The following is a 24461-nucleotide window of genomic DNA, read 5'->3' on the forward strand; positions in this document are numbered from 1 at the left end:
CTGAACAAACAGCAGCTGTGTTTCATTGCTAAGACTGTACATCAATACAGAGAATTAAAACACCCTCATACTGCTGTATTTTAGATGCCGAAATTTCCCTGATAATCCTACAGAATAAAAATATCACTTTTTTACTTTTATAAATGATACACCCCTACAAATGTTTTTATAAAATTCACGCTGACGTGCATTTAATATTCAAGGTATAAAATTGTTGGCAGCGCTTGCCAAAAAACAGAATTTAATTCAACTTTGAATGTCTGTTATTCAAACATCTTGCAAAACATCAGCGCAGCACTTTTCTGCTAAACATCACATCAACTCTTGTTCTGAGAACCGGGGAAATTAAACTTCATAAACTGATATATCATTTAAATACATCACATCAACATCATCACAGGACAACACCAACAGATAATGACAGAGCAGATCTTTATAAAGAATGACATGCACTCTTCAGCACATCCCAATGACAGCCAATCATTTATTTACTTACTTTACAGGGCCGCACCATTCTCATCCGTCTCTCTGAACTCAACAAACGCAAAGATTTAAACAATATACTGCATTCAAGAGAGCATCAGCACATTCCTCTGTGTCAAGAACATACAATCACATTGTACTGGATATACTGTATATATAGATTTATATAGAGAGATTTTATTATGTCTTGGGCATAACAAATAAGTCAAAATATTGAAACAAAGCATTTTTAGGAGAATGATGGTTGGAGGAGAACAGGTATCAGATAGATAACAGAGATGGACCGAGGTGAGGATCCAAAACTTAAGTATATATATATTAAATTCAAAGGGTCCTCGTTCTTGTACACAAAATGAACCTCAAAACATCTCCAGGATTTAAATCAGATCAGCGGTGTACATCGTTTTGTGGTGCATCTCACTCAAGAAAAGGCCAAAGCAACATCAATACTTTGTTGTAATGTATAACACCCTTCAGGTACAGTTTCTTCGTGAAAAACAATCAAATCTTTATGAGGAACTTTAGCTTGGACTTATTTATTTAAATGCTTCATACATTCTTTATATGTGATGGCACAGAGGTAAACAAACAAGCTGCCATTTCTGTGTTTGGATCTTCAGATAAATGAAAGAAAAGTTTTGCGTGTTATCTTAAGGGCTGAATGTTAAATCTTCATCTAGATTCAAAGGAGGAAAATCATAATTTACACTGGAAATACAAAACATTTTCTTCACGAGAATTTTGTCTTTTCAGTACAGAAGAAAAGAAACAATATAAAGAGTCTATTTATCTTATACTGGCAAATAATGTTTTATGTTGTAATTAAACAACGTTTATCATAACGCTTAAACGATGAAAAGAATTGCTGATGAGCTACAATAAATTAAGACAAAACACTGATGAAGAAAATGATTTTGTATGAAGACTGAAACAGAACGACAATAAAGAGGAACATAAATGCGTGCCAAAATAAGCGTACGAAAGTAAAGTTGTTACATTTCAATGAAATCAGACATTAAAATCAACCTTAACACAAAGACCTGAAGCCAAAGTTATTGTTAATTGCTTTTCTGTGGATGCATTAGGATTTGTAATTGGACGTGAGCCACGTGAGCCCTTCGTAGAGTCCATCGCCTGTCGTAGCGCAGGACGGCTGAACGTACCAATTTCTATCTCTGATCCGGGTCAGGCCGAGCTTCTCCTGGATCTCGTGTGGTTTCATTGCGTCCGGCAGGTCTTGCTTATTGGCGAAGATCAGAATGATGGCGTCCCTCATTTCACGGTCGTTGATGATGCGATGCAGCTCCTGCCTGGCCTCATCTATGCGATCTCTATCCGCACAGTCCACTACAAAGATCAGTCCCTGGGTGCCGGTGTAGTAGTGCCGCCAAAGAGGACGGATCTTGTCCTGACCACCGACGTCCCAAACGTTGAACTTGACGTTCTTGTAGGTGACGGTCTCCACGTTGAAGCCGACCGTGGGAATGGTGGTAACGGACTGTCCCAGTTTGAGTTTGTACAGGATGGTCGTCTTGCCGGCAGCGTCAAGTCCAAGCATCAATATTCTCATCTCCTTGTTGCCAAAGATCTTGGAAAGCATCTTCCCCATCTTGTTGGCTGTGCATATATTACGTTTGTTGCAAAGAAAAAAATAACAGGGGTGTCTGGCCTCGTGTCTTTGACAAGAAATAAGCGACTTGACTTTGAAAGGCGGTCACAAAATATTGCTGCAAAATTCACGTCTCAAATTGAACCGTCGTTGCTCTTTAGACTTTGACAAGCACCAGTTAAAAATCCCGCTGTAGTATGCATAACCAATGAGTCACTTTAGATGACTCTGATACAGTATGAGCACGAGGGAAACCACTATGAAGGCAAGTTGACTTGTGTGAGGGTGTATAGTGAGAAAAACCTTCAAAATCCGTCAAAATAGAACTTCTCGTCCCCAAAACAAGGTTTTAAGGGTGTGTACTTGTTTGAAACTGAAGCCGTGTAGATCTAAAACAGGCCTTCACGTCAGTTCCGACTTTCCTCTCGTGTTTAATCTGTCTGAGACTTCCGATGTTCACTTCAGGCTCTCTGTGTGGGAATCTTCACAGGTCAGCGGATCATGACTCTCCCCTCTGATCTGCCTAAAACACCAGAGAACAGGGAGGGGTGTCAAACACAACTTTAATCGGCCACTCTTGTAGTTTCTCGAAGCGTACTAACTTACGCGTACTAAAACAACTACATGCGCGTGCACGAGACCTAGAGCTCACGCCGATTTACCTTCATATAACAGCAGCCCTTCTCTCTCTCACCCCGGGTCGGTTCTCGCCCCTCTTTCCCCTCCGGTCGCTCTCAATCCCGCTCGCGCTGCTGCTGCTCTCGGTGTTACCGGAAAAGGTGCGGACCTTCTTCAGCCGCCACTTCCTGTCTTTCTCGCTCAGGCGCACTGCGCCATTTGCCATTCGCGGTCTCGAATCGTACTAAGGCGAAGGCTCTTTATACATTTTCATCATTGGGAACGTTAGTGCGTAACTTACGCACACACATACGTGACGTCCACTCCTCTGCCACGTTAAGATTATTAAAACATTAAGATGCTTATTAAAACGCATTTAGCATCGAACAGACGCTTCCATTCATCGGACGTACAAATATAAAACACAGGAAAGTTATTTACCATACTGACTGCATGTCCGGATGAGGTGATTCATATTCATGAGTTTAGCATTCATGCCATAGTAGGATTCGTAACGTGAGTTGAGCTCGAGCTGAATGAAATGGATGCCGTTGAGAGACGGAAGCAAATACCCGTGACGCTTTCTTTAGCAGCTGATCTGTTTAAAACAATGTTCAAATGTCAGACTTACAGTGTAATGAAAGAAAAATTGTTCAATTCGATTAACCCAGACATTGGTTTTGCACAAATTACCTTCAAACTGCTCTGTGGCATCATTTGACGTCGTACGGGCGTAACTCGTGACGTCATCTCGAGTTCAAAAAATGCATTTTTTTGTTGAACAGAATTACAAACGAATATTATAATATATTACACTTTGTTAATGTACAGGTATACTATATCATTGTGTCTTATACTGTAAAAATACTGTAGAATACTTTAATATTTAAAAGTTCAAAAACATTATTGTACATCTTCTGTAAAGTGTAATGTACGTCTATCTACGTTATTTGTTAATTGTTTATTTACAATGGTTGAATTTTGATTATTTGCAATAAAAATATATATTTTTTAAATTTGTGTAGCGCATCGTATTTTTTACGATGTTTTATTGCTTCAAATCAGCTTAACAAGAAAGATTAAGAAATACAAACACAGAAAACTGGGAAATGATTCAAAATAGTATTCTTGGAAAATATTTTGTCCTTATAAATAGACTAATAAAATGGCATAAAACGGCATATACTTTTTTACATCAAACGTGTAGTCAATTAAAATAATAACAGGCGTCATAATTAAGATGGAGAAAAAAATTAATTATAAGTGCAGGAGTCTTTAGTCTTTCAAAAAAAATCAGGTTTCCAAACGTGTGCTAAATTAAATAATAAAAAAAACTATACAATCTGTCTTTTATGTTTACATTAATTTACATTATTTCACAGTCCAATGTTTCCTCCCACAGCCAAAAACATACAGGTTAGGTGAATTGAAAATGTAAAAATCATGAAAAAAATGATAAATATTGCCCTTGCCAATCATTCCACATTGATTGTAATTTTTCTGAGTCGTGGTGCTCCCTCTGTCGGTCACAGGTAGCATTGTGTCATTAAAACCTCCCTTCAGTGTTTGGTGATTCATCACGCAGTGCGCATGCGCAGACCGTTCTTGTTCTCTCGTCGTAGCAAGGCGAGAAAGCGCGGCCGCTTGTCCGCATGTTATTAAGTAGACCAAACTTTACATAAGTTCTTCACATATTTCCCATTTCAACCCTGTTTCATGGAAGATTCTGGTAAGTATACGTTGCACTATATGTTTCAGGCGACTATTATACGGGTTTTATGCGTTTGCTTTTAAGGGTAACCTCTGAGGTAAATGATCACCATCGAGTGGTTAGCAGTCGAGCTAGCGCGTGAAAAGGCCAGGCCGAAACCAGGTGGACCGAACCGACCGAGCTTTTAGTGTTGTAATTTTCGCCTTGCAGATTTTAAGGACAGTTTTGGATCAACAGAAAAAGTAACGTTAAATCGGCGAGTTTGTTTTAGCAAACTAATTCGACGCCTAATCGATTTCTCTGCCCAGGAAATCATCGAAGCGTTTTCTTGGCTTTGGTCGCGTTTATGTAAGATGTATATATATTCAAATAATTCAAAGGACTGGAGTCAGTTTTTGTTTTTATTCCATGGTTACCACAAACATTGCTCTGGTGGTTATTTTAAGACATCTGACAGGTCAGGTGTGCGTTTATAGAGAAACAATGCATACCTGTGGAACATTTATCAACCAATCCGAATAAAGCATTCAACAGACCCGTGCTATAACATGAATTTAGACACGGGTCTAACTTTATATCTGAACTGCTCTCAGGTCAATGTTTAATCATTATTTACCCACAGCAGGTTCACCTTTGTGCCCATGGTCTAGCCAATAGTATAAGACTGACTTGGTGTGTATTTAGTAAGGGTCTAATTTGGACAATCTAAGCATGCAACACACAAATGATAAACATGTGAAATAAAAATAAGTTATCGCAACTATTCGCGGTATGGATGTCGGACATACTTTTATCACAGCAGCGGCGATTTTCACGATATATCGTGCAGCCCTACATGTAGCGGACATAAAACATGTAGTTAAATTCAGTCTAGTCTTAGCAGGTTATGCAAGAACAGATTAATTATTTTGATCTGCCTGTTTCTGGTGCGCAGATGACGGGGATATTAGACACAGATGCCCCTGCTACGGAAGGCGCAGGAAGCGAATGTGCTACAGACCCGACCGCTGCCGGCTGGACCGCGGGACCGGTTCCTCCCGCAAATCAGGAAAGCCACGAATACGAGGCAGTACAACAACAGCTGTATTCGATGGAGCATATAAAGACTGAAGCAGAAAACATCAACCAGGCAGATCCCACCATAAATTACCCTGGACAGGTTATGCCACAGCCTCCAGAATCAAACGGCCAGGACACGACCCAATCTTCAGAGCCCGATGCGGTGAAAGAAGAAGCGGGTGACTCCGAGAGCCCTACTAACATGGAGCTCGAGGACGCTCCCAAAGAGGAGGGAGCAGAAGAGGCGATCGGTGCTGCCGGTGAACAAGAACCCGGACTTCCTTCTGAATATGATAGACTGTGGAAGGCTGTGGAAGATAATCCTGAAGATTTCAACGGCTGGGTTTATCTTCTGCAGTATGTTGAACAAGAGGTAAGTGTACTAATGAATAATAAAGAAGGAAGCTGTAAACATTTCTCAGTGTTTTAAAGTATTTCTTCTCTTACAGAACCACCTGTTGGCTTCGAGGAAGGCGTTTGATGCATTTTTCCTGCACTATCCCTACTGTTACGGCTATTGGAAGAAGTATGCAGACATTGAGAAGAAACATGGCTTTATACAGATGGCAGATGAGGTAAAGATGGTCAGCGCTGAATATTCCAGAATTGACATAACGTTTTGTTTTTTATGTTTAGGCTGAATCACAAGATGGTCTGATCTTTAACCTTGAATGAGATATTGTAGAAATATTTATTTTGTGCTTTGGAAGAGTGTGTGATGTAGGAAGCATTATTCAAATGAACTGATTTGACTTTTTTTTTTCCCCCCACAGGTATATCGACGTGGCCTTCAGGCCATCCCGCTCAGTGTGGACCTGTGGCTTCATTACATCACGTTCCTGAGAGAGAACCAAGACAACAGTGACGGAGAAGCTGAAAATCGCATTAGAGCGTGAGTACAGCTCTTATCTAACCTCAACATATGCAATACCAATTACACGGATTGGGTGTAATATTAGTGGTCTCGGGTAATTTAAAATGAATTTGTTTTTGGAGAACAGACCCGAGACGACCCAGAGTGTATCAGGTGTGTGCATCAAATCCTTCTCTAACCCCTTCACTGTTTGCCAAGAGCGTTTGTAACATTGTGTGGCTGGCAGTAGGTTAATTTTCATTGAGCCACACGTGTCAGTCAATTTTTGAATGCACATTTTAGCGGTTACCTTGGTGTCGTCGTCAGTAGATAAATGGAGCAGCAGGTCCAGTCGGTTTTAAAACAATTGCCACTGGGTTGGCCTCGGGTCTAATTTTCTCGGGTTTGTCTGAGGACAGATCTTTTCTTTAAAAAAATTCTTTTTATGCACCTTGGGTTCTGGTAAAAAGTGTCGGGTCATTTCATGTTGGGTACATTTCTTTTGACATAAGAAGACCTCTAGCTTGAACCCACTTAATTAAATACTGTTAGTTTATTATAGCAGCTATAATTAATTTGATTTTGATTAATCGCTCTGCACTAATACCAAGTAACATTGTCTAGAGCTGATTTAAGTATAAATGTTATCGTTTAGGTCATACGAGCATGCGGTCCTCGCCTGTGGTACAGATTTCCGCTCGGATCGTCTGTGGGAAGCCTATATCAGCTGGGAGACCGAGCAGAACAGGCTGGCCAATGTCACGGCCGTTTATGACCGAATCCTCTGCATTCCTACTCAGCTGTACTCCCAGCACTTCCAGAAGTGAGTATTACTGATTTAAGATCAGCAGAATAGATATGCCGAGTGTTGAACAACATAAGTACCATTAACACTGAATCATGCAGTGACTTTTTAAAGGTGATTTTCATCCAGAGCTTTCTTCTTATTTGACAGCTTGTATGAAGCCATTTCAGAGTGAACACAAATATGTAAGAATAATTTACATGTAAGCCTCCGTGCAACCATGAAGTTTTGACATGGCTATTGTCTGAAACACAATGTTGTGCGATTTAAAGAGTTTCTAAATTCAAGAATTCCAGCTAGTTTGTTTTCGGTTTCAGGTTCAAAGACCACGTGCAGAACAATAATCCCAAACACTTCCTGTCTGAAGAAGAGTTCGTGCAGCTCCGGGTGGAACTGGCCAACGCAAACAGACCCAACGGAGACGACGCCCCGGGTGAAGAGCTTCCGCCGGGTACGGACGACCTGCCGGATCCCGCAAAGGTAAGAGCGCCACCTGTTGACTGAGGTGTTACAAAGCATTTCAAAGGTCGGGAGGGTGGGCCTACCTGATCCTGGAAACGAGCAAAATATGTACAGGTTTGAAGGTGTCTTTCCGTTAGCAGCCCAGCTGCGGGTCCAGGTTGGCATCCAATCAGAGACTTGGGCAAAAAATGGGACGGGATTTTTGCCGAATGACACCGTCCCCCTCCCAGCACCGGGGCTCGGTCCGCAGCTGATTCACTGGGTGTGCAAAGCGTACTATTCTACTCACCACAACCTGCTTGTTTCTGTCAAAGTCATGGTGATGTAAACCCTTTGTGTAGCTGGACATCAGACGAGATAAGTTGTTTCCTTTGCGATGAGATTAATCAGGAGTGTTTTCTTTCTCTCTTCAGAGAGTGACTGAGATCGAGAACATGAGACACAAAGTGATCGAGACTCGTCAGGAGATCTTTAACCACAACGAACACGAAGTGAGCAAGCGCTGGGCGTTTGAAGAAGGGGTGAGTGTGGATTGCTATTGTAATTAACTGGGTTGACCATCACAATGTTTGTAATCATGTAACTCCCTAAATGAAACGTGATTAAACGTTTTATCTCATGAAGTTGTCTTGTGTTTCTAGATCAAGCGTCCATATTTCCACGTCAAAGCCCTGGAGAAGACCCAGCTCAACAACTGGCGAGAGTACCTTGACTTTGAGCTAGAAAATGGCACGCCGGAGCGGGTGGTGGTTCTGTTCGAGCGCTGCCTGATCGCCTGCGCGCTGTATGAGGAGTTTTGGATCAAGGTAGTTAGATGGACCTTCCGCTGCCGCGTCATTCCCTCTGTCCACCCCTTTGCTTCCCCATCAACGATTTCATCACTTCCACAGTAAAACTTCCTGCCCTCTTTGCGTGTAACGTTGATATTTGACTGTATCTGTTATATTAGGAGATGGCCTGCTTGCCACACAAGATTTGACTGCAGCATTTGCCAACTTCGTTGCACCTCTCCGTCTTCTACCTTACAGAAACTTATCTTATTGGTTCCATGAAGGTGCTGATGGGTTTAAAACAGAAATTCTCAAAACGATCTTGTCAATGGAAATTCAGCAGTGTGGGAATTTGAAATAAAAACTCAATTTTTATGTCTTCTTTCCCCTGTTCTTTTGTTATTTCTCCTCTGTCTCTCCTGTCCTGCTTTTCCTCTGAAGTACGCCAAGTATCTAGAGAGCTACAGCACTGAAGGGGTGAGACACATCTACAAGAAGGCCTGCAGCATCCACCTGCCCAAGAAACCCACCGTTCATCTCCTTTGGGCGGCTTTTGAGGAGCAGCAAGGTAAAGACGAGCAACGTGATGTTCCTCACTGCATCTCTTAGTTTGTTAAATATCTTCAGGTTATTTTCAATGCTAATGTTGGGACTGGACTTATTTGATTGAGATTTGACTTTCTGAACGTATTTTTAGGAAACATCGATGAGGCGCGTGGCATTTTGAAAGCGATAGAGGAAGCTGTTCCGGGTCTGGCCATGGTGAGGTTGCGCAGGGTGAGTCTGGAGCGGCGTCACGGCAACATGGATGAAGTGGAAGCCTTGTTACGCGATGCTATTACCAATGGAAGGAACGGCAGCGAGTCGTCGTTCTATGCTGTTAAACTGGCTCGACAGATGCTTAAGGTGCAGAAGAACATTGCGAAGGCCAAGAAGGTGTTGCTGGAGGCTGTGGAGAAAGATGAGGTACAGACATCTGCGCCATTCATTGCATCTGATCTGATATATGCATACATACGCATTTAATGTGATATTGTGAATAATAAGTTACGCTTTTCATCAGTGTGCTCCCTCAGAATTGAACGTCTGATGTCGTGCTTGCACTGTTTTTGCCACTAAAGTTTTAATGTGATGATACTTTAATAACATCAGATTAGGCTCTCTACTAGTAACCTGCTTTGTAGGAAACTTTTGTTTGTTAATCAATCGTTGATTTATTGTCAGCGGAATCATCTCTGTACATTTGTTAAACCCGCAACATTAAACAAGTATTAAAAGTTGCTTTTACTCATTCCAGACAAATCCAAAGCTATATCTGAACCTGTTGGAGCTGGAGTACAGTGGTGATGTTCAGCAGAACGAAGCTGAAATCATCGCCTGCTTTGATCGAGCGCTGGGCAGCTCCATGTCACTGGAGTCGCGCGTCACATTCTCTCAACGCAAAATCGAGTTTCTCGAGGACTTTGGCAGTGATATCAATGTGTGAGTGCTGGAGATTTGTCTCAGCAGGAGGATTTCTTTCTCTTTTTCTCTAATGTTTTTAAGGTTATGGGTGTGTTCCTCTTACAGGCTTGTGGCTGCCTATGAAGAGCATCAGAGGCTTGAAAAGGAGAGCGAATCATTGAAGAGGAAAGCAGAGAATGGGTAAAGTGAAATCACATTAACAACACACTGAGCTTGTTAACCTCTGCAGTGAATCTCATTGAACCTGTGCTTTACATTTAATCATCAGAAAAAAAAAACTTTGGGACGTTGTGGCATGATTTTTTTAGTGAAGTAAACGTCCTCATTATTGCAGTGAGCACATAATGATAATAATAAATACCATTGATATTGCAGCTCGCAGGAGTCCGACTCAAAGAGACAGCGGACAGATGACCAATCGGCAGCTTCGGGTCAAATGATGCAGGACATGCAGGCTAACAGTGCAGGATACAACTACAACAACTGGTATCAGGTGAGCTGCTGTGTTATGTTAATGATATTCGATTTTAAAAGCATTGATCAATGCCATTGCTTGAATGTATTGGTTAATGTTTCTTTTTTTCTTTGCCAGCAATATAATTCCTGGGGAGCTCAGAATTCTTGGGGTCAATATGGGCAGTACGGGCAGTACAACCAGTACTATCCTCCACCGCCAACATAACCGACTACAGCTTCAGAACAGTGATCTTTTTACCTACGGCTTCATGTTCATCATCAACATTCATACAGTCACTCACTCGGATCAGACTATAGTGTGTGTGTTTCTGTTCTGGCATGTGTTGAAAGTGCAAATGAGTTTTTAATGAAATTTGGTTGATTTGGTGGCTGTCTGTTGTTGGTTCAGTTATGTTAGATGAAACCTTTACATTTGTGTGGAAGTTGAAAACGTAACCCTTTAACCTCATCCGTGCTCTGCTATATGTGATGGTGTTTTCAGAGATAAACATGACATGAAGACATTTTTTTTTTATTTCAACTTGATTTCATAATAAAGAAATTGACATCCTATCATTTACAGTGTTTTGATATTTTAGCCTGAACATAACTTCTGGATGAAAACAATGGTTTAAATCAGTAAATCATTTGATGGTCAAAGTCACTAATAGTTATTTTAATACCTTATCTTGGGTGTGTTAAGGTTTTATATATTTTAAGTGTGTTTGAGAACAACAGATAATATAGCCTAACAACAATGTACATGTATGAAACAGCTAGATTTATTACTCATTTGTGATTAACTCTAGTTTACATAAAATCCTAAATATTATGAAAAAACATTTGCTAAATATAATCTTTAATAGTGACTAAGATCAAAGATTAAAAATGAAGTGAATTCAAACTTAAATGGTTCAAATCGACTCATTAACCTGAATTTCACACTTGGTCACATGTTTGTGAATTTGATGAAGAAAGAAAATGATCAAGTCAATTGAATAGTTTAGTAGATTTAATAGGTACAAATGTGGTTTCCCGAACAGGGATTAGACTAGTCCTAGACTAATAAAAGTAAGAGCTGTCCAAACTGAAAACAACCTAAACCTTTCCATTTGTATTGCCTCAAACTTCACAAGAGTAATATTTTTACTAAGGCATGTTTGTTAAAACCAGTTATATTTCCTAATTAAACTAAGGCTTAGTCCTAGCTTAAACTAATCCCTGTCCGGGAAACAGCCCCATAGATTTAATAGATATTTTGTGTTCAGTGTAGTACCACAATATGGGTTACTTTAACTATTTTTCAGCTTGTTTATAACGAAATTACTTCATTTAAGTTAAGTGCCAAAATATTAAGATTAATAATACTTTGATTAAATAGATGACGTGGTGTTAAAAGTTCGAGTTAACTTTCAGAATAGAAAAAAGACAATGAAATTAACCTGTGACCTATCCTATCATAAAAAGTTGCTTGCTTTTTAATAAATGTAATTTTTGAACGTTTTAAAATAAGAAAAGTTGTGCATACAGACGAGTACATGAGGGTTTCAAAGAACTTGCAATTTTATTTTATTAAGATCCGTTAAACAGAAACGGTAACAGTTTCGTCATCACGCACGAGCGTGGTCTGTATGTGACGCAGTTTTCTTCCCAGAGTTCTTTGCTCCGGTGCGCCTGCGCACTTTCCTTTTCTCGAGCAGTCGTGGGTCGGCTAGCATCATTCGACGTAAGGCCTTATGTTTAAATAACAAATTTGTCATTTAAAAGCATTTAATAAACCTAATTAATTCCTGGATCGCTTCTATAAAGTTTAAGTGTATCGTCCGAGGGTGTTTTAAAGAGATATCGCGGTATATTAGCGGTTTATGATGATTTATTTATACCGCGTGTGCTCGTGCCATACAGTCAGACACGCGGAGAACTCTCGCTGTTAAAAGTCTCTCACATATCGAGAGGTGGTTTAGTTTTTATGTTTAGATGTCTGTTTGTGTAAAGTCGATCAAATATCATTAAAGTGGATGAATGCAGGATTTATTGCGCTAAATATTAAAGCGGCCACGAGCAAAAACCCAATTGAAACCCATCTGTAGTGCCATTAACATATTTAATGAAATCATTTATACAGAGTCCTGATTGATTAGTTGTTTTCATAGTTTGCTCTTTTAAGAACTGTTATGGTTGTTAATGTCTGTATTTGCGTTTCAGTAAACATGCAGCTTTTCGTGCGCGCGCAGAATCTCCACACCCTCGAGGTGTCCGGACACGAGGCTGTCCGTGAGATCAAGGTGAGATATCTTCATTGTTGAGACCTGTATGTATGCATTTGTGATACGGTGTTTATACTGAGGTGTTTGTTGATCCTGTTAGGCCCGTGTTGAACTTCTGGAGGGAGTATCTGTAGATGATCAGGTTCTTCTGCTGTCTGGTGCTCCTCTGGAGAATGACGTCAGTCTACAGGACTGTGGCATCACTGAACACTGCACCCTTGAAGTGGCCGCCAGACTCTTGGGAGGTAAATCTTTTTAAATGTGGTTGTTAAATTGATGCATGTTAAGATACGTCAGTGCATGTTGCTTTTAAGTTTAGGCAGCACAAACGTGCCTGAGGTTTGAGTTTTAACATCTGTCTTTGTTGTTCAGGTAAAGTCCACGGATCTCTGGCTCGTGCTGGTAAAGTACGAGGACAGACACCCAAAGTAATTAATCTGTTTGAATTGAAATGTTAACTTTTTTTTTTTTAAAGAATTCTGTTTAACCAGAGTTTCCTCGTCTGTCTGTAGGTAGACAAACAGGAGAAGAAGAAAAAGAAGACTGGTCGTGCTAAGCGTCGTATTCAGTACAACCGGCGCTTTGTGAATGTGGTGCCCACCTTTGGCAAGAAGAAGGGTCCCAATGCAAACTCCTAAATGCTTCTTTTGATGTATTTCAGAGAAATGTCATTCATAATAAAGGTTCTTGAACTAAATTTGGTCTGAATTTAAATTTATCCTTATTGATTTCCAATGGGCTATGCAGTTTCACAAAACTTAATTTACATTTTGGCAGTGTCATTTAAATAAGTTGGATAATTTTTAGTGTAACAAACTAGTTAAGATATCAAACTTCTGCCCTGAAGAAGTTGCATTATTTATGAAAATGATTCTTATTGTGATATTTTATACAAGTGTTTGAGCATCAATGATTGTTTCTCATCTCCTGTGATTTGATTGATTGTTGTCTTGAGTATCAAAGATTCATCTCAACATCACTGAAGTTGTGCAAAGAAGGCTAAAAACAAACAAATGTTCAGGTGTATAACAACAACAACTTGTTAAAAAGATTATTCTGCATGTATTAAATATTTCAACTGTATTGTGTAGGTATCTAAACTAAGACACGCTTCAGTATGTACATTAAGAAGAGAAAAGTGAGGCAGATGATAATATATTGGTAATCATTTTAGTATTTATAGATGTGATAAACTCGTCAGTCAGAATGAAACTCACAAGACTTTTCTCAGACCCTTTTAATAAAGAGTTTATTTAGTCTATTATTCATGTTGACAGGCAGTATTTACACTTCTTACATGTTAAGATTAAACGTGGCGCTTTAAAACAACAAAAAATCAGCTGATACAAACACCCAAAAGTTTTGAGAATGACATCAATATTAATTTCACAAAGTCTGCTGCTTCAGTGTTTAAAATGTTTTTGTAAGACTTCACTATGGTATACTGAAGTATAACTACAAGCATTTCATAAGTATCAAAGGCCTTTATTGACAATTACATTAAGTTTATGCATGGAGTCGATATTTGCAGACTTCTGCGAATTCATCCCTGCCATGCTGTCAATCAACTTCTGGGCCACATCTTGACTGTCACCAAAATGTTCTTGGATGGTTGCTTTCCAAGGATGAACTTAATTTTTTTATAAACCCAATGCATTTGTCAATAAACGCCTTTGACACTTATGAAATGCGTATCATCAAACTTCAGTATATCACAGCAACAGCTGACAAAAACATCTAAAGACACCCAAGCAGCAGACTTTTTGAAAATTAATATTTGTGTCATTTTCAAAACTTTGGCCACAGATGTATACTCTATAAACACATGCTGGATATGGAACACATTATTAGAATTTAATGTTATTCATGCAAAACAAAGAATACTGTATAAAACAGCAATGTATTCATCTTTTCACATTTAATACTTTATGTAAAAAAGGCCGAGCACATTGTGTTCAGAGTTTATTTTTTATTGTAACATGACAGTCATGCAGCTTTCGAAGTCATCATCATTCCAACAATCTCCATGAAATGCGAGTAGCGAAACAAAAGAATATGTGAGTTATAGTGAAGTGTTTCTGTGTTCTTCATCATCATCATCAGTGATTAATCAATAGAAACCAACTCCACCTCAAAAATCAGCTTTGCATTTGGTGGAATTCTGAGTTGAACATGGTTAAGGCAAGTTATAAAATAGATTAAAAAGCTCAAGATAAAAGACTGATAGATAAATAAGCATAAATGCATGTTTCCAGTACAGATGAGGTTGAGTATAAAGGATACTTTGAGTCAGGAACTCCTTTTCTCCCGTATGCCCATTCAGGATCAATCTCAAGTCGAGCAGTTTCACCTTTACTCATCTTCATCAGACCTTCATCCCACTACAAGAGAAACATGACCTCATGATTTATTGTACCTCTAATGTAAAGCTATGATAAAAGTGTTTAAATGAGATTTACCCCTCTGATGACTTTGCCCATCCCGACTTTAAAGATCAGAGGCTTCGTCTGTTTCTTCTTCTTTGCAGCTATTAAAGGAGAACTCAATCACCAACTAAATCCACAACAAACATGACATGCACTTATTATTGCATTACATTCCCCCTTTCATAAATCACATCAGACAGCTCAAATGGGTTTGTATGTGTTTAAAGTCGGTGCATTACATGCAGGTATGTTTGTATCAAACACGGTCCCGTCCTCAAGGGTTCCCGTGTACCAGCAGCCCACTGTATCTCCTTTCTTGGGGAAATTTGTCTTGTCGCCTTTCTTAAGAATTGATTTGGTGAATTTAGGAGGACCCTGAAAAAACACACAAACACTCACTTTAAAAATGAATGTGAAGAGCGAGTAAAAGCAACACGACTAGGATAAAACAATACAAATCCCTGCAGATCAGGTTAATGTTTACCTGCTTACTTTGCATGTAGTAGACATATTGTTAGTAACTTTAAGTGAGCCAGCTGAATAAGTAAAATAAAAATGAATAAAAGCTCATAGATGTGCTTGTATTTGTAAGTAGTTCAACCCAATCTCAAGGCATTTGGTGGTATAGTCACAACATATGCGATTTATTTATCCGTGTTCATGGTTTTTAGCTTTTATTTCATGTCACTCAGCACAAGTTTTTTGTGTCTCCAACACGACTTTCTTTTTCATGTCATTTCATGTATCGTATGTATATTTATGTACTTTTTCTCATTTTTAAATCATTGTTGCTTGAGATTAGGATGTTATGTTATTGGTTTCTTCATGTTTCATTTTAATTTTTAACTATTTTCACTTGCGGTTGGGATGTTTGAAATGTAACCAAGTCATATTAACACCAACCCCAAAAAAGAGGAAACAATACATTACATGAAACGAAAAAGAAAGCTATGCTACGGACACAAAAACCTATTTATAGAAAAAGATATTTATCCTCAATGACACAAAGAAAAAGCAGAAAATCCTGGCCATGAATACGAATAAATAAATCAAAACGACTATACCACCAATTGCCTTGAGATTGGGTTGGCTAGGTGTACAGCTAAAACACTTGAAATGATTTAAACCTATCGTCATCCTAAACTCCTGATGTGCTAATAATAATAACACACTGCAGGTAGCATACAATGATGCATCGTGACTTTTATTAAAAGTGCCAGTCAGCTTTTTATACAGAGTCATGTTATATGCTGTTATCCGAAATTTTGTGTATAAACTTATAAAGCGACTTGATGTCTCTAAAAATGAAATGATTGTGACTGTTAGGCACACATCTGTTATTTAGAGATATTAGAGAATGTGTTTATATGGACATTAGATGTCAATTATTGCTGTTGTTATTTATGTTTTACGCTGTTTTTTCCATTTCTTTTTATATGATGGACCTTCATGAGTCTGAAATAAAAATATCATCATCATCATCATCATCATTTATAAACATCATGCTGTATGAATGTATTGGTGATACCTCATCTTCTACAACTTCTGTCTTCACTTGTTTAGGATTGTCATCAAGTTTTACAGCTTTCACCTCTTGTGTCACCACATCAACATCTGTACCCTTAAACCTCTGAGAAAAACACAGAAAATAAATACTGGACTGTGATTGGACAATAGGACAGGATTGCGTAAAATCAAGTAGAGCCAGCGGCCGTTTCTCAATCGGAGGGCTGCAGCCTCCGGAGGACGTCAAGACTGCTTTATTTAAGTTCAGTGAGCATTACATTCGCAAGATATTAACATATTACAATTAAATACGATTAACTAGGAATAACAGTGAACTTTATAATGGTTAATATCTTGAAATAAGACAATCTTGATGGCGTATGCAGCCTACAAATGCGACCCCCGGAGGGTGCCGCGGCCGCCTTCAGGTTGAGAAACAGCCAGAAGCAGCATCACGTGAACATGACTCTATATATATATAATAACACATAACACAGACCTTGCTCAAGAACAGTTGGTTATAGGCTTCAAGAAGTTGCTCTTTTTTGGCCGTCTTTGCCACATTCTTGATATTTCCCATCAGTTTGTGTTCAGATAGAAACTGGAGACATAAATATATATCATGTATATTAATACACACATAAGATTATTCTGAAGGCATACACAATTTACCCTGATGTTATATTTCAGTAACTTAACTAACATTATCTGACACTTATGGGAGTAAAAGTGAAATCAGGTCTGAGACTGCACACGCATTATAAAACACACTGCAGTCCGTCTCGTGCACATCACTGATGTTATATGATGAGCAGTGCAGTGCAGTGCAGTGTAGTGTAGTGTAGTGTGTACACTACCGAGTGTGCCGCGTTGTCCTGGATGAATTTAATAACATCTTTCTTCGGTATTTCTTCACTCTTCAACTGCTCATCGCTCCACTCGCGTGCGGGTTCAGCCGCCATGACAATCAACGACACTGCGTCACAGCCGGCACGTGCGTGTCAACAACCAATCACAGGTCATGGTCTTAAAGCGACCGCACGCTGTTATTGCTGTATAAATAAAAACTCTACGATAAATGTTATCTTATATCATAGTTACAAAAATTGTTTTTTTTGTGTAGTGTGTTTGGTTTAGGTCCCGCACGGCTGTATTTCAATTTACTGCATTTGAAAAATATATATTTAGTATCGAAACAAGTGCCATTTTTCGTGATTCCATTTTTTTAACTTTAGTTGTGTAATGTTGCTGTTAGAGCATAAATAATGCCTACAAAATTATAAAACTTAAAGTTTAATGCCAAGCGATATATTTTCTTTAGCAGAATTCGTATTTTAGAGAACGGCTGGTTTGGACTACAGCCACCTCTACTTCCCGGTTAGATGACGATTAAGGCCCTGTCCTAAATGGCACACTCCAGACTTGTGCTCCTCCTCAGAGTCCACACTTTGATGAGATTATGTAGTGCAGACCTAGGGATCCTTGACACGAGTCGAAGAGGGCGCACGGGAGTCAGTCGTATTTAGCGGTAGCCTCGAGCTGGAAATAGGAAGAGAAGTTTCCCATCAGTGTGAACTCCTCCCTTCCGTTGTCTGATTGGTCTGATGATTGCTCTTTCGCAAGGACTTCATCAAGGGTTCAAAGGGGCCGCTGATGAACAACGACAGATGGGACACCCTACAGACTCGTAGACTAATTGAGGATGCGCAATTTAAGCCACGAGACCGAAAGTCGACATGAAGTGCGCCATTTCGGACAGGGCCAATATTCTGAATTTTTCACAAACCTAGAATTGGTGTAACCAGGAATAGACAAAAAAGGGCATAACCTTGTTGTGTATCTATGGAGAAGAGGAAGAGTTGTGTTAGTAGAGTGTTTTTGTCACCATGCCATTGAGATGCTGTTATTTTCATCCCAGAGTTAAATCCCCTTTGTTTGAGGACATCTTCCTCAGTTCTGCCGTGACCTTACCGGATAATGTGCAGTAAGCTGCTGTCAAATCACGACACACTGGACCAGCTTAACTAGGGTAACCATACGTGCTATGGCCAAGACTTTGGGTGTGTCCTCCTGAAGTCGCATTTGTCAACTGCATAGGTCATCGAGGGACTCAGTTACAAACAAGACATACAATTATTGTAGTTTTATTCTTACCTTGAAATATAAAGGTTGCTTTTCTGAAATATTAAACCTCAATGATGTATGCGGTCGACAAACGCAACCTCCAGTTGACGCATTCGAAATCCTGGCCAGGACGTATTCAGGGAAAATGGTCACCTACTACACAATCATAACTCGTTAGGTATTTCTGAAGGAGGGACTTCATAGAACAAGGAAGACATCAGCCCGTTTTAGGACAGTGAAAACAGTACTATAGAACTAAGTAAATTGTTGGAAAAATATGTTTTTTTTACACATAAACATGAACACATGTTATATAGTGCATCGTAAACACAATCAAAGCCTCAAAAACACAGAAAGAATGGGACCTTTAAAAGCTAATAATGAATTGAATAATTGTATTAGTTTATGACAAATATAATAGAAGTAAAAATTGTGAATAGGAACAGATTGAGTGAAGAGAAATGCTTTTTGTATTGAGATAATATGTTAAGTTATGAGGTGTAATACCAAATAATATAATTCATATAAAATCACCATTCGTCATTGTGTAAGACGACAGATGGTGTGATGAGGAAAGAAGTGTTCATAACTCAGAGAGACAACTCAAGTACAGCAATAAGATGTTATATATTTCATACATTCATATGGCTGTATGACTAAATTAAATATTTATATGATATTAAATAATAACAATAAAAATATGCTGCTGCGACAGCCCTGTTCATATTCAACACATGTTCATATGAAGACGAATGTTTCGTTTTGGGATTCAGTTTTCATGGTTAGCTGACTAAATGAGGCAGCATTGTGTAACACATGAGGGGTGGGTTATGTAATTCTGGTTAACTAGGTTAGGTGTGTTTGACCCATATACATAAATCAAAGTCTCTCTTCTTTGAGGGGTGAGAGACATCACTGATCTCATTCATTTACCTTCTTAAAAAACATTCAGACAACACTGAGTATGATGAAAATCAAGATAATCCTCAACCAGTCAATATATAAAATAATACACAGCATTTATTATACACTACATTTAAACACACTGCTTACTTAAATATCTAAAAATTCCTTAAACTAAGATGCTGTTTCTTGATGAGCAAAATGACCTAAGAAAACAAGTCTAGTTTTAGACCAAAAAATATGCAGTTAAAGTGAATTTAAACTTAAAACAAACCAAATTATCTGCCAATGGGATGAGAAAAAAATCTTAAAATAAGTTTTCTTTTTTCTTAAACACTTAATTTAAGCAAAAAATGTCTTACCCCATTGGCAGACAATTTTGCTTGTTTTAACACAAATTCACTTAAATTGTATATTTTTTTGTCTAAAATCTGTACATATTTTCTTAGGTCATTTTCTCATCAAGAAAATACATCTTGATTTAAGGATTTTTTGATATTTCTATTGAAAAAAAGATAAAAATACTAAGTACGAAAGTCATTTTTTTGCAGTGCATCCACTGCAGTTACAGTTACAGAAAAATACACATTTATATAACAGCATACATTACAACAAACAATTTACACAAAAATCTGTACAATTTACAAAAAGTCATAGTTTTGAATGTCTGTATATTCAGCACTGTAAAAATATTCAGCATTCCAACGGCACAATCCCAAATATCAAAGAAAACTCAAAATGAAAATCACGTTATAGGACTCAAGAAATGTGCAACTGCATAACCAAATTCATTCGGTCTCAGCATCTTTCTGACCATAAGCCTTCATCCACATCACAGGCAGCTTTGTCCCTTGCCAGTATAAGAAAACAAAGAATAAACACAACACACCTATACAGGACAACTGTACTTTCTATACAGGGTCCTGCTCTTCCTCCTCATCACCACCACCTCTTCCTCACACCTGAACACTCTGAGCTGGTTTATATTGTGTACGACTGGTAAAAACACCATTCAAATAAAAGTGTGAAGAATTTTGAGTTGTTGTGTTTACTCAATGATGACTGTGTTGTAGTTGTGTTTGCTGCCTGTGTTTAGAGTTTTGCAAAAAAAGTACTGCAATTTGGCAAACAGTGTCCTAAACTTGTTTAAGGTTTTGCCAAAAGAGTGAATGATGTGATTAATGGGTTCAAGCCAATGGGAATTGAGTTGAGAGAATGGGCTTTAGTGTTTAAGCGGTTCATAAAAACTGTACAATACAGACAAGCAATATCTGTCAGATTTCTGGTTATTTATACAGACAGAATGAGTCCTCATACAATCTTCTTATATTTTGTTCTGGCACATGATGTCTTTAAATAATCTAAAAAAAGTTTTAATATATCAGAGTGATGCTGAGAGCAAACACACACATGGGGGCAGTAGATACACACATGCACACACACATATACATCAATGAGCCATAACATTATGATCACCTCCATCCTAAAGCTACGTGCACACCTGGCAACCAAACAATGGCACAGGTACAGTTCACTTTATATATCACACAAGGATTCAGTCAGTAAACTGTTTGGCGTCAAAATGAGAAAAGCTGCAGATTTATCTGATTTTAAAAGAGGACAAATTGTGAAGGCACATCACCTGGGAACTTCAATATCAGAAATTGTGTGTCTAGAGTTGCAAAATTCCAGGAATTTTCAGGGTTTATGACTTGTACTGCAGTCAGCCAGCAGGGGGCGATAAAGAGCCAGCACCTGGCATGGTAGTCGCCATCATGTTTCTACAGTAGCCCTAAACAGACAAACTGCTCTACAGAAAGCGTTTAATCACTACACTGTCTCAGACGACGATGTGTTTGTCCTGTGGTGGCTACCATATGCGTTTAATTCTTTATTTTATTTAAATTCCTATAAATTCCAATTTGGAATATTTCCAAAATCCCCCAGATTAAGTTTCCATGTAAAGTTTCTGGAAATGTACTGGAAATGTCCTGCCCCTTTGCAACCCTACGGCATGTGGGTTATTCACGTGCCACTGTAGTGAGTATCAAAAGTGGTGCACAGATGGCCAAATGACAAACTGTTGTCCAGCTGCATGTCATCTGAAGCTCATCCATGCCAAAGGGGAGTAGAGACTTTCGGCCATTATTCACAGAGATCACAGGGTCATAGTGCGACAAATCATCAGCGGCTACAACAGAGATGACTGGAGCAACAGCACACAGTTTATTTAAACCTTCTGCGTATGGACCTGCAGAGCCGACGACCCGGCCGGATCCCCACGTTAACTGCATGCCATTACTTACAATGCATGAAATATCGTTGTGGATCATTGTGATTGGGCCGTGGACGGTTGGAAGAAAGTGGCCTCGCATCTGACAAATCAAGATTCCTGGTGCATCACGCTGATGGTCAAGCGCAGGGATGCCGATTACCAACAAAGACTACTGTTGGGCGGACACTTTTCTTTTGAAGATGATGAACCTAGTGATGTTTAAAATATTTATTCTTATATTGCAGATAATGTATAAAAATCTTATTTAAAACAGTTTAGGTTTCAGCAACAGCCCATTGTAAATACATAAAACCGGAACCAAGTGAGCCGTAACATTTTAAGTTTGTCACGAGGCTATGTGCTAGCAGTCCAATACAAGAGAGGAAAAAACAAATCACAAAAGGGTCTCTTAATTATTTCTCATGGACAATAATGAGATAAAACAGAAACAGGGTCAAATGATCAAACTTGTTTAATGTGGAAAATTTCTAAAGTTTTAGATAAAGTGCCCAAAATATTCTCAAGATATTCTTCTTTAATTGCTGTTCTTTAATAGATGAATCATTGGGTTCTTCAGATGTGTGGTGAAACGGTTTAGGCCACAGAATAACACACGGATGAGTTTATGTTGTAAATACAGACATTATAAGGACCAGTTCATCTTCACAACTTTAATCCAAATCGACAATTTAACAGACAACCACCAGATCTGTTGTTGAATATTATTAATCTACAGTTCAGATTCTCCACATTCTTTAGAAGACATTCGGTGCCATTCAGTGCCATGTTCAACATCCAGCGGCTAATACAAAACACGCACATTTGTAAGATGATGATGATGATGAATTGGACATTTGCTTTGCATGGTTAAACAATATAAATCTATTATCACTCAGGGTGTACTCACTTTGGTTGCCATCCTTTTTAACATTAATGACTGTATGTTAAGTTATTTTCAGAGGACAGTAAATCTAAACAAGCAGCACATTGACTACTCTAAAATATATCCACATCTCATTTCTATTGCATTGTCCCTTGAGAAGATATAGTCAAATAATTGCTGAAATGTGACTTTTGTGCCATACTGTATGTGGATTGTTTGGGTGTTTACAGCTGACTGTGTTTCTACCAGAAGAAGAAGAAGAAGAAGAAGAAGAAGAAGAAGAAGAAGAAGAAGACTGTTAATAAGAGAGTTTGATCTTTAACCTCACACAGCAGCAGTGTTGAGTCAGACAGGAGTCTGGAGTCTTGTTAATTATTTCTTACTGATGCCATAATCCATCAAGTGAAGCCAAGGACAGGAAATAAACGAGGAAGCGAGTGGAGAAGAATTTCATTAAGTGTCTGCGTGTTGACTTCTCACAAACCTCCGAAAGCCCAGAAGGAGAAACACACCGAGACCTCTGTGACTCGCCCGCAGGCTCTCGGTCTGACTGATGAAACTTTCTCTGAAGTTGAAATAAAACAATAACATCTATAAGCACTGCTTGTTCTGTATCTTAGACAAAAAAATAAAGCCTCATGTCATTTTAAACCTACACGACTTTCTGTGGAGCATCAGAGGAGATGTTGAGTAGAAGATGAAAGTGAAAATGATATCCAGATATGATCAATATGAGATTTATATTCCAGGCCTTGGTGACCCAGTGAGCTTCATATTTTGCATCACATAGATGTTCAGATGTAAATGATTATACTGACTCATAAAACGGTGAGGTTTAGAAAGAGAGCAAGAGTCTGTAGCTGTATTATATTCAACACAGTGAGATGAAGACTACAGCGCTATAGATAAGATTCATCTGTATTCACAACACGCTAATGCAATGCAGAAATCCTTCAACACGCAGGAACTGCGGCCTGAGGTTAAAATGAAGATTACGCTCTCTTCTAACCTTCCTCTCTCAATGAACCCTTATCTATTTCACCTTCTTATGCACAAAGTTTTTAAATAAAGTTACAGAATCCCAGAGCAACTTTAGGTCACATTTGCAATTGGTGCAGCCAGTTAAGATAAAAACAAAAACAATGCAGTTTTGACCTTTTAATCTTTATGCAAAGTCACTGCTGCCAGTCTCTGTAAAATCCCAACATCTGGCCGGGACATCTGGGATTGTTTAAACACTTGAGGTTGGATTTCATTCCTAAAACAATACATTCTTATAATTTGATATTATTTTTCTGAATGTAAAATCTCAGAGAGTCACAATGAAGGATCCGGATCATTACCAGATCATCATCAAATCATCACCGGATCATCACCAGATCATCATCAGATCATAACCAGATCATCACCAGATCATTACCAGATCATCACCAGATCATCATCGGATCTCCAACGGATCATCAACGGATCATAATTGGATCGTCATCGGATCCTCACCAGATCACCATCGGATCATTACCAGATCATCATCAAATCATCACCGGATCATCACCAGATCATCATCAGATCATTACTAGAACATCACCAGATCATCACCGGATCTCCAACGGATCATCGACGGATCATAATTGGATCATCATTGGATCATCACCAGATCATCATCGGATCATCACTGGATCATCACTAGATCATCCTCGGATCACCACCAGATCATCACAGATTATCACCAGATCATCACCAGATCATCACAGATTATCATCAGCTAATCACCAGATCATAATCGGATC

At 38.8% G+C, this 24461-nt stretch overlaps 4 protein-coding genes across 5 annotated transcripts; 2 read left to right on the plus strand and 2 right to left on the minus strand.

Moving 5' to 3' along the window:
* Positions 1–640: 640 nt before the first annotated feature.
* On the minus strand, positions 641–3511 carry arf6a (ADP-ribosylation factor 6a). 2 transcript variants are annotated; one of them, XM_055185375.2, is made up of 3 exons: positions 3404–3511; positions 3152–3308; positions 641–2615 (listed from the first exon to the last, which is right to left on the minus strand). In XM_055185375.2, exon 3 carries the CDS (start codon positions 2090–2092, stop codon positions 1565–1567), a length of 528 nt encoding a protein of 175 aa, XP_055041350.1. In that variant the 5' UTR covers positions 2093–2615; positions 3152–3308; positions 3404–3511; the 3' UTR covers positions 641–1564. The 2 variants fall into 2 exon arrangements, with proteins under 2 accessions (XP_055041350.1, XP_055041349.1); XM_055185374.2 differs by lacking the exons at positions 3152–3308; positions 3404–3511 and adding an exon at positions 2755–3105.
* Positions 3512–5311: 1800 nt separating this feature from the next.
* prpf39 (PRP39 pre-mRNA processing factor 39 homolog (yeast)) lies at positions 5312–10866 on the plus strand. Its single transcript, XM_055185372.2, has 13 exons — positions 5312–5853; positions 5930–6055; positions 6254–6372; positions 6989–7156; positions 7456–7618; positions 8014–8121; positions 8242–8406; positions 8812–8938; positions 9068–9336; positions 9668–9852; positions 9940–10014; positions 10210–10327; positions 10427–10866. The coding sequence occupies exons 1-13, from the start codon at positions 5356–5358 to the stop codon at positions 10514–10516; spliced, it is 2211 nt and encodes a 736-aa protein (XP_055041347.2). The 5' UTR covers positions 5312–5355; the 3' UTR covers positions 10517–10866.
* Positions 10867–11939: 1073 nt separating this feature from the next.
* faua (FAU ubiquitin like and ribosomal protein S30 fusion a) lies at positions 11940–13254 on the plus strand. Its single transcript, XM_073856428.1, has 5 exons — positions 11940–12016; positions 12496–12575; positions 12658–12802; positions 12930–12985; positions 13070–13254. The coding sequence occupies exons 2-5, from the start codon at positions 12501–12503 to the stop codon at positions 13193–13195; spliced, it is 402 nt and encodes a 133-aa protein (XP_073712529.1). The 5' UTR covers positions 11940–12016; positions 12496–12500; the 3' UTR covers positions 13196–13254.
* A 1252-nt stretch (positions 13255–14506) lies between these two features.
* On the minus strand, positions 14507–17505 carry fkbp3 (FKBP prolyl isomerase 3). Its single transcript, XM_073856427.1, has 7 exons — positions 17347–17505; positions 16989–17090; positions 16512–16613; positions 15223–15358; positions 15017–15084; positions 14841–14938; positions 14507–14718 (listed from the first exon to the last, which is right to left on the minus strand). Exons 1-7 carry the CDS (start codon positions 17449–17451, stop codon positions 14664–14666), a joined length of 666 nt encoding a protein of 221 aa, XP_073712528.1. The 5' UTR covers positions 17452–17505; the 3' UTR covers positions 14507–14663.
* Positions 17506–24461: the final 6956 nt, after the last annotated feature.

Source organism: Misgurnus anguillicaudatus, chromosome 18 (assembly GCF_027580225.2).
Source record: "Misgurnus anguillicaudatus chromosome 18, ASM2758022v2, whole genome shotgun sequence".
Lineage (NCBI taxonomy): Eukaryota > Metazoa > Chordata > Actinopteri > Cypriniformes > Cobitidae > Misgurnus > Misgurnus anguillicaudatus.

Coding starts and splice junctions, on each gene's coding strand:
- arf6a (XM_055185375.2), bottom strand. CDS start 2,092: ATGGGGAAGATGCTTTCCAAGATCTTTGGCAACAAGGAGATGAGAATA.
- prpf39 (XM_055185372.2), top strand. CDS start 5,356: ATGACGGGGATATTAGACACAGATGCCCCTGCTACGGAAGGCGCAGGA. Junction 9,853..9,939: donor TTTGGCAGTGATATCAATGT/GTGAGTGCTGGA, acceptor TTCCTCTTACAG/GCTTGTGGCTGCCTATGAAG. Junction 10,328..10,426: donor ACTACAACAACTGGTATCAG/GTGAGCTGCTGT, acceptor TTTCTTTGCCAG/CAATATAATTCCTGGGGAGC.
- faua (XM_073856428.1), top strand. CDS start 12,501: ATGCAGCTTTTCGTGCGCGCGCAGAATCTCCACACCCTCGAGGTGTCC. Junction 12,576..12,657: donor AGGCTGTCCGTGAGATCAAG/GTGAGATATCTT, acceptor TGATCCTGTTAG/GCCCGTGTTGAACTTCTGGA. Junction 12,803..12,929: donor GGCCGCCAGACTCTTGGGAG/GTAAATCTTTTT, acceptor TTTGTTGTTCAG/GTAAAGTCCACGGATCTCTG.
- fkbp3 (XM_073856427.1), bottom strand. CDS start 17,451: ATGGCGGCTGAACCCGCACGCGAGTGGAGCGATGAGCAGTTGAAGAGT. Junction 15,085..15,222: donor TGATACAAACATACCTGCAT/GTAATGCACCGA, acceptor CTCCTTTAATAG/CTGCAAAGAAGAAGAAACAG. Junction 14,719..14,840: donor AAAGGAGTTCCTGACTCAAA/GTATCCTTTATA, acceptor TGTTCAACTCAG/AATTCCACCAAATGCAAAGC.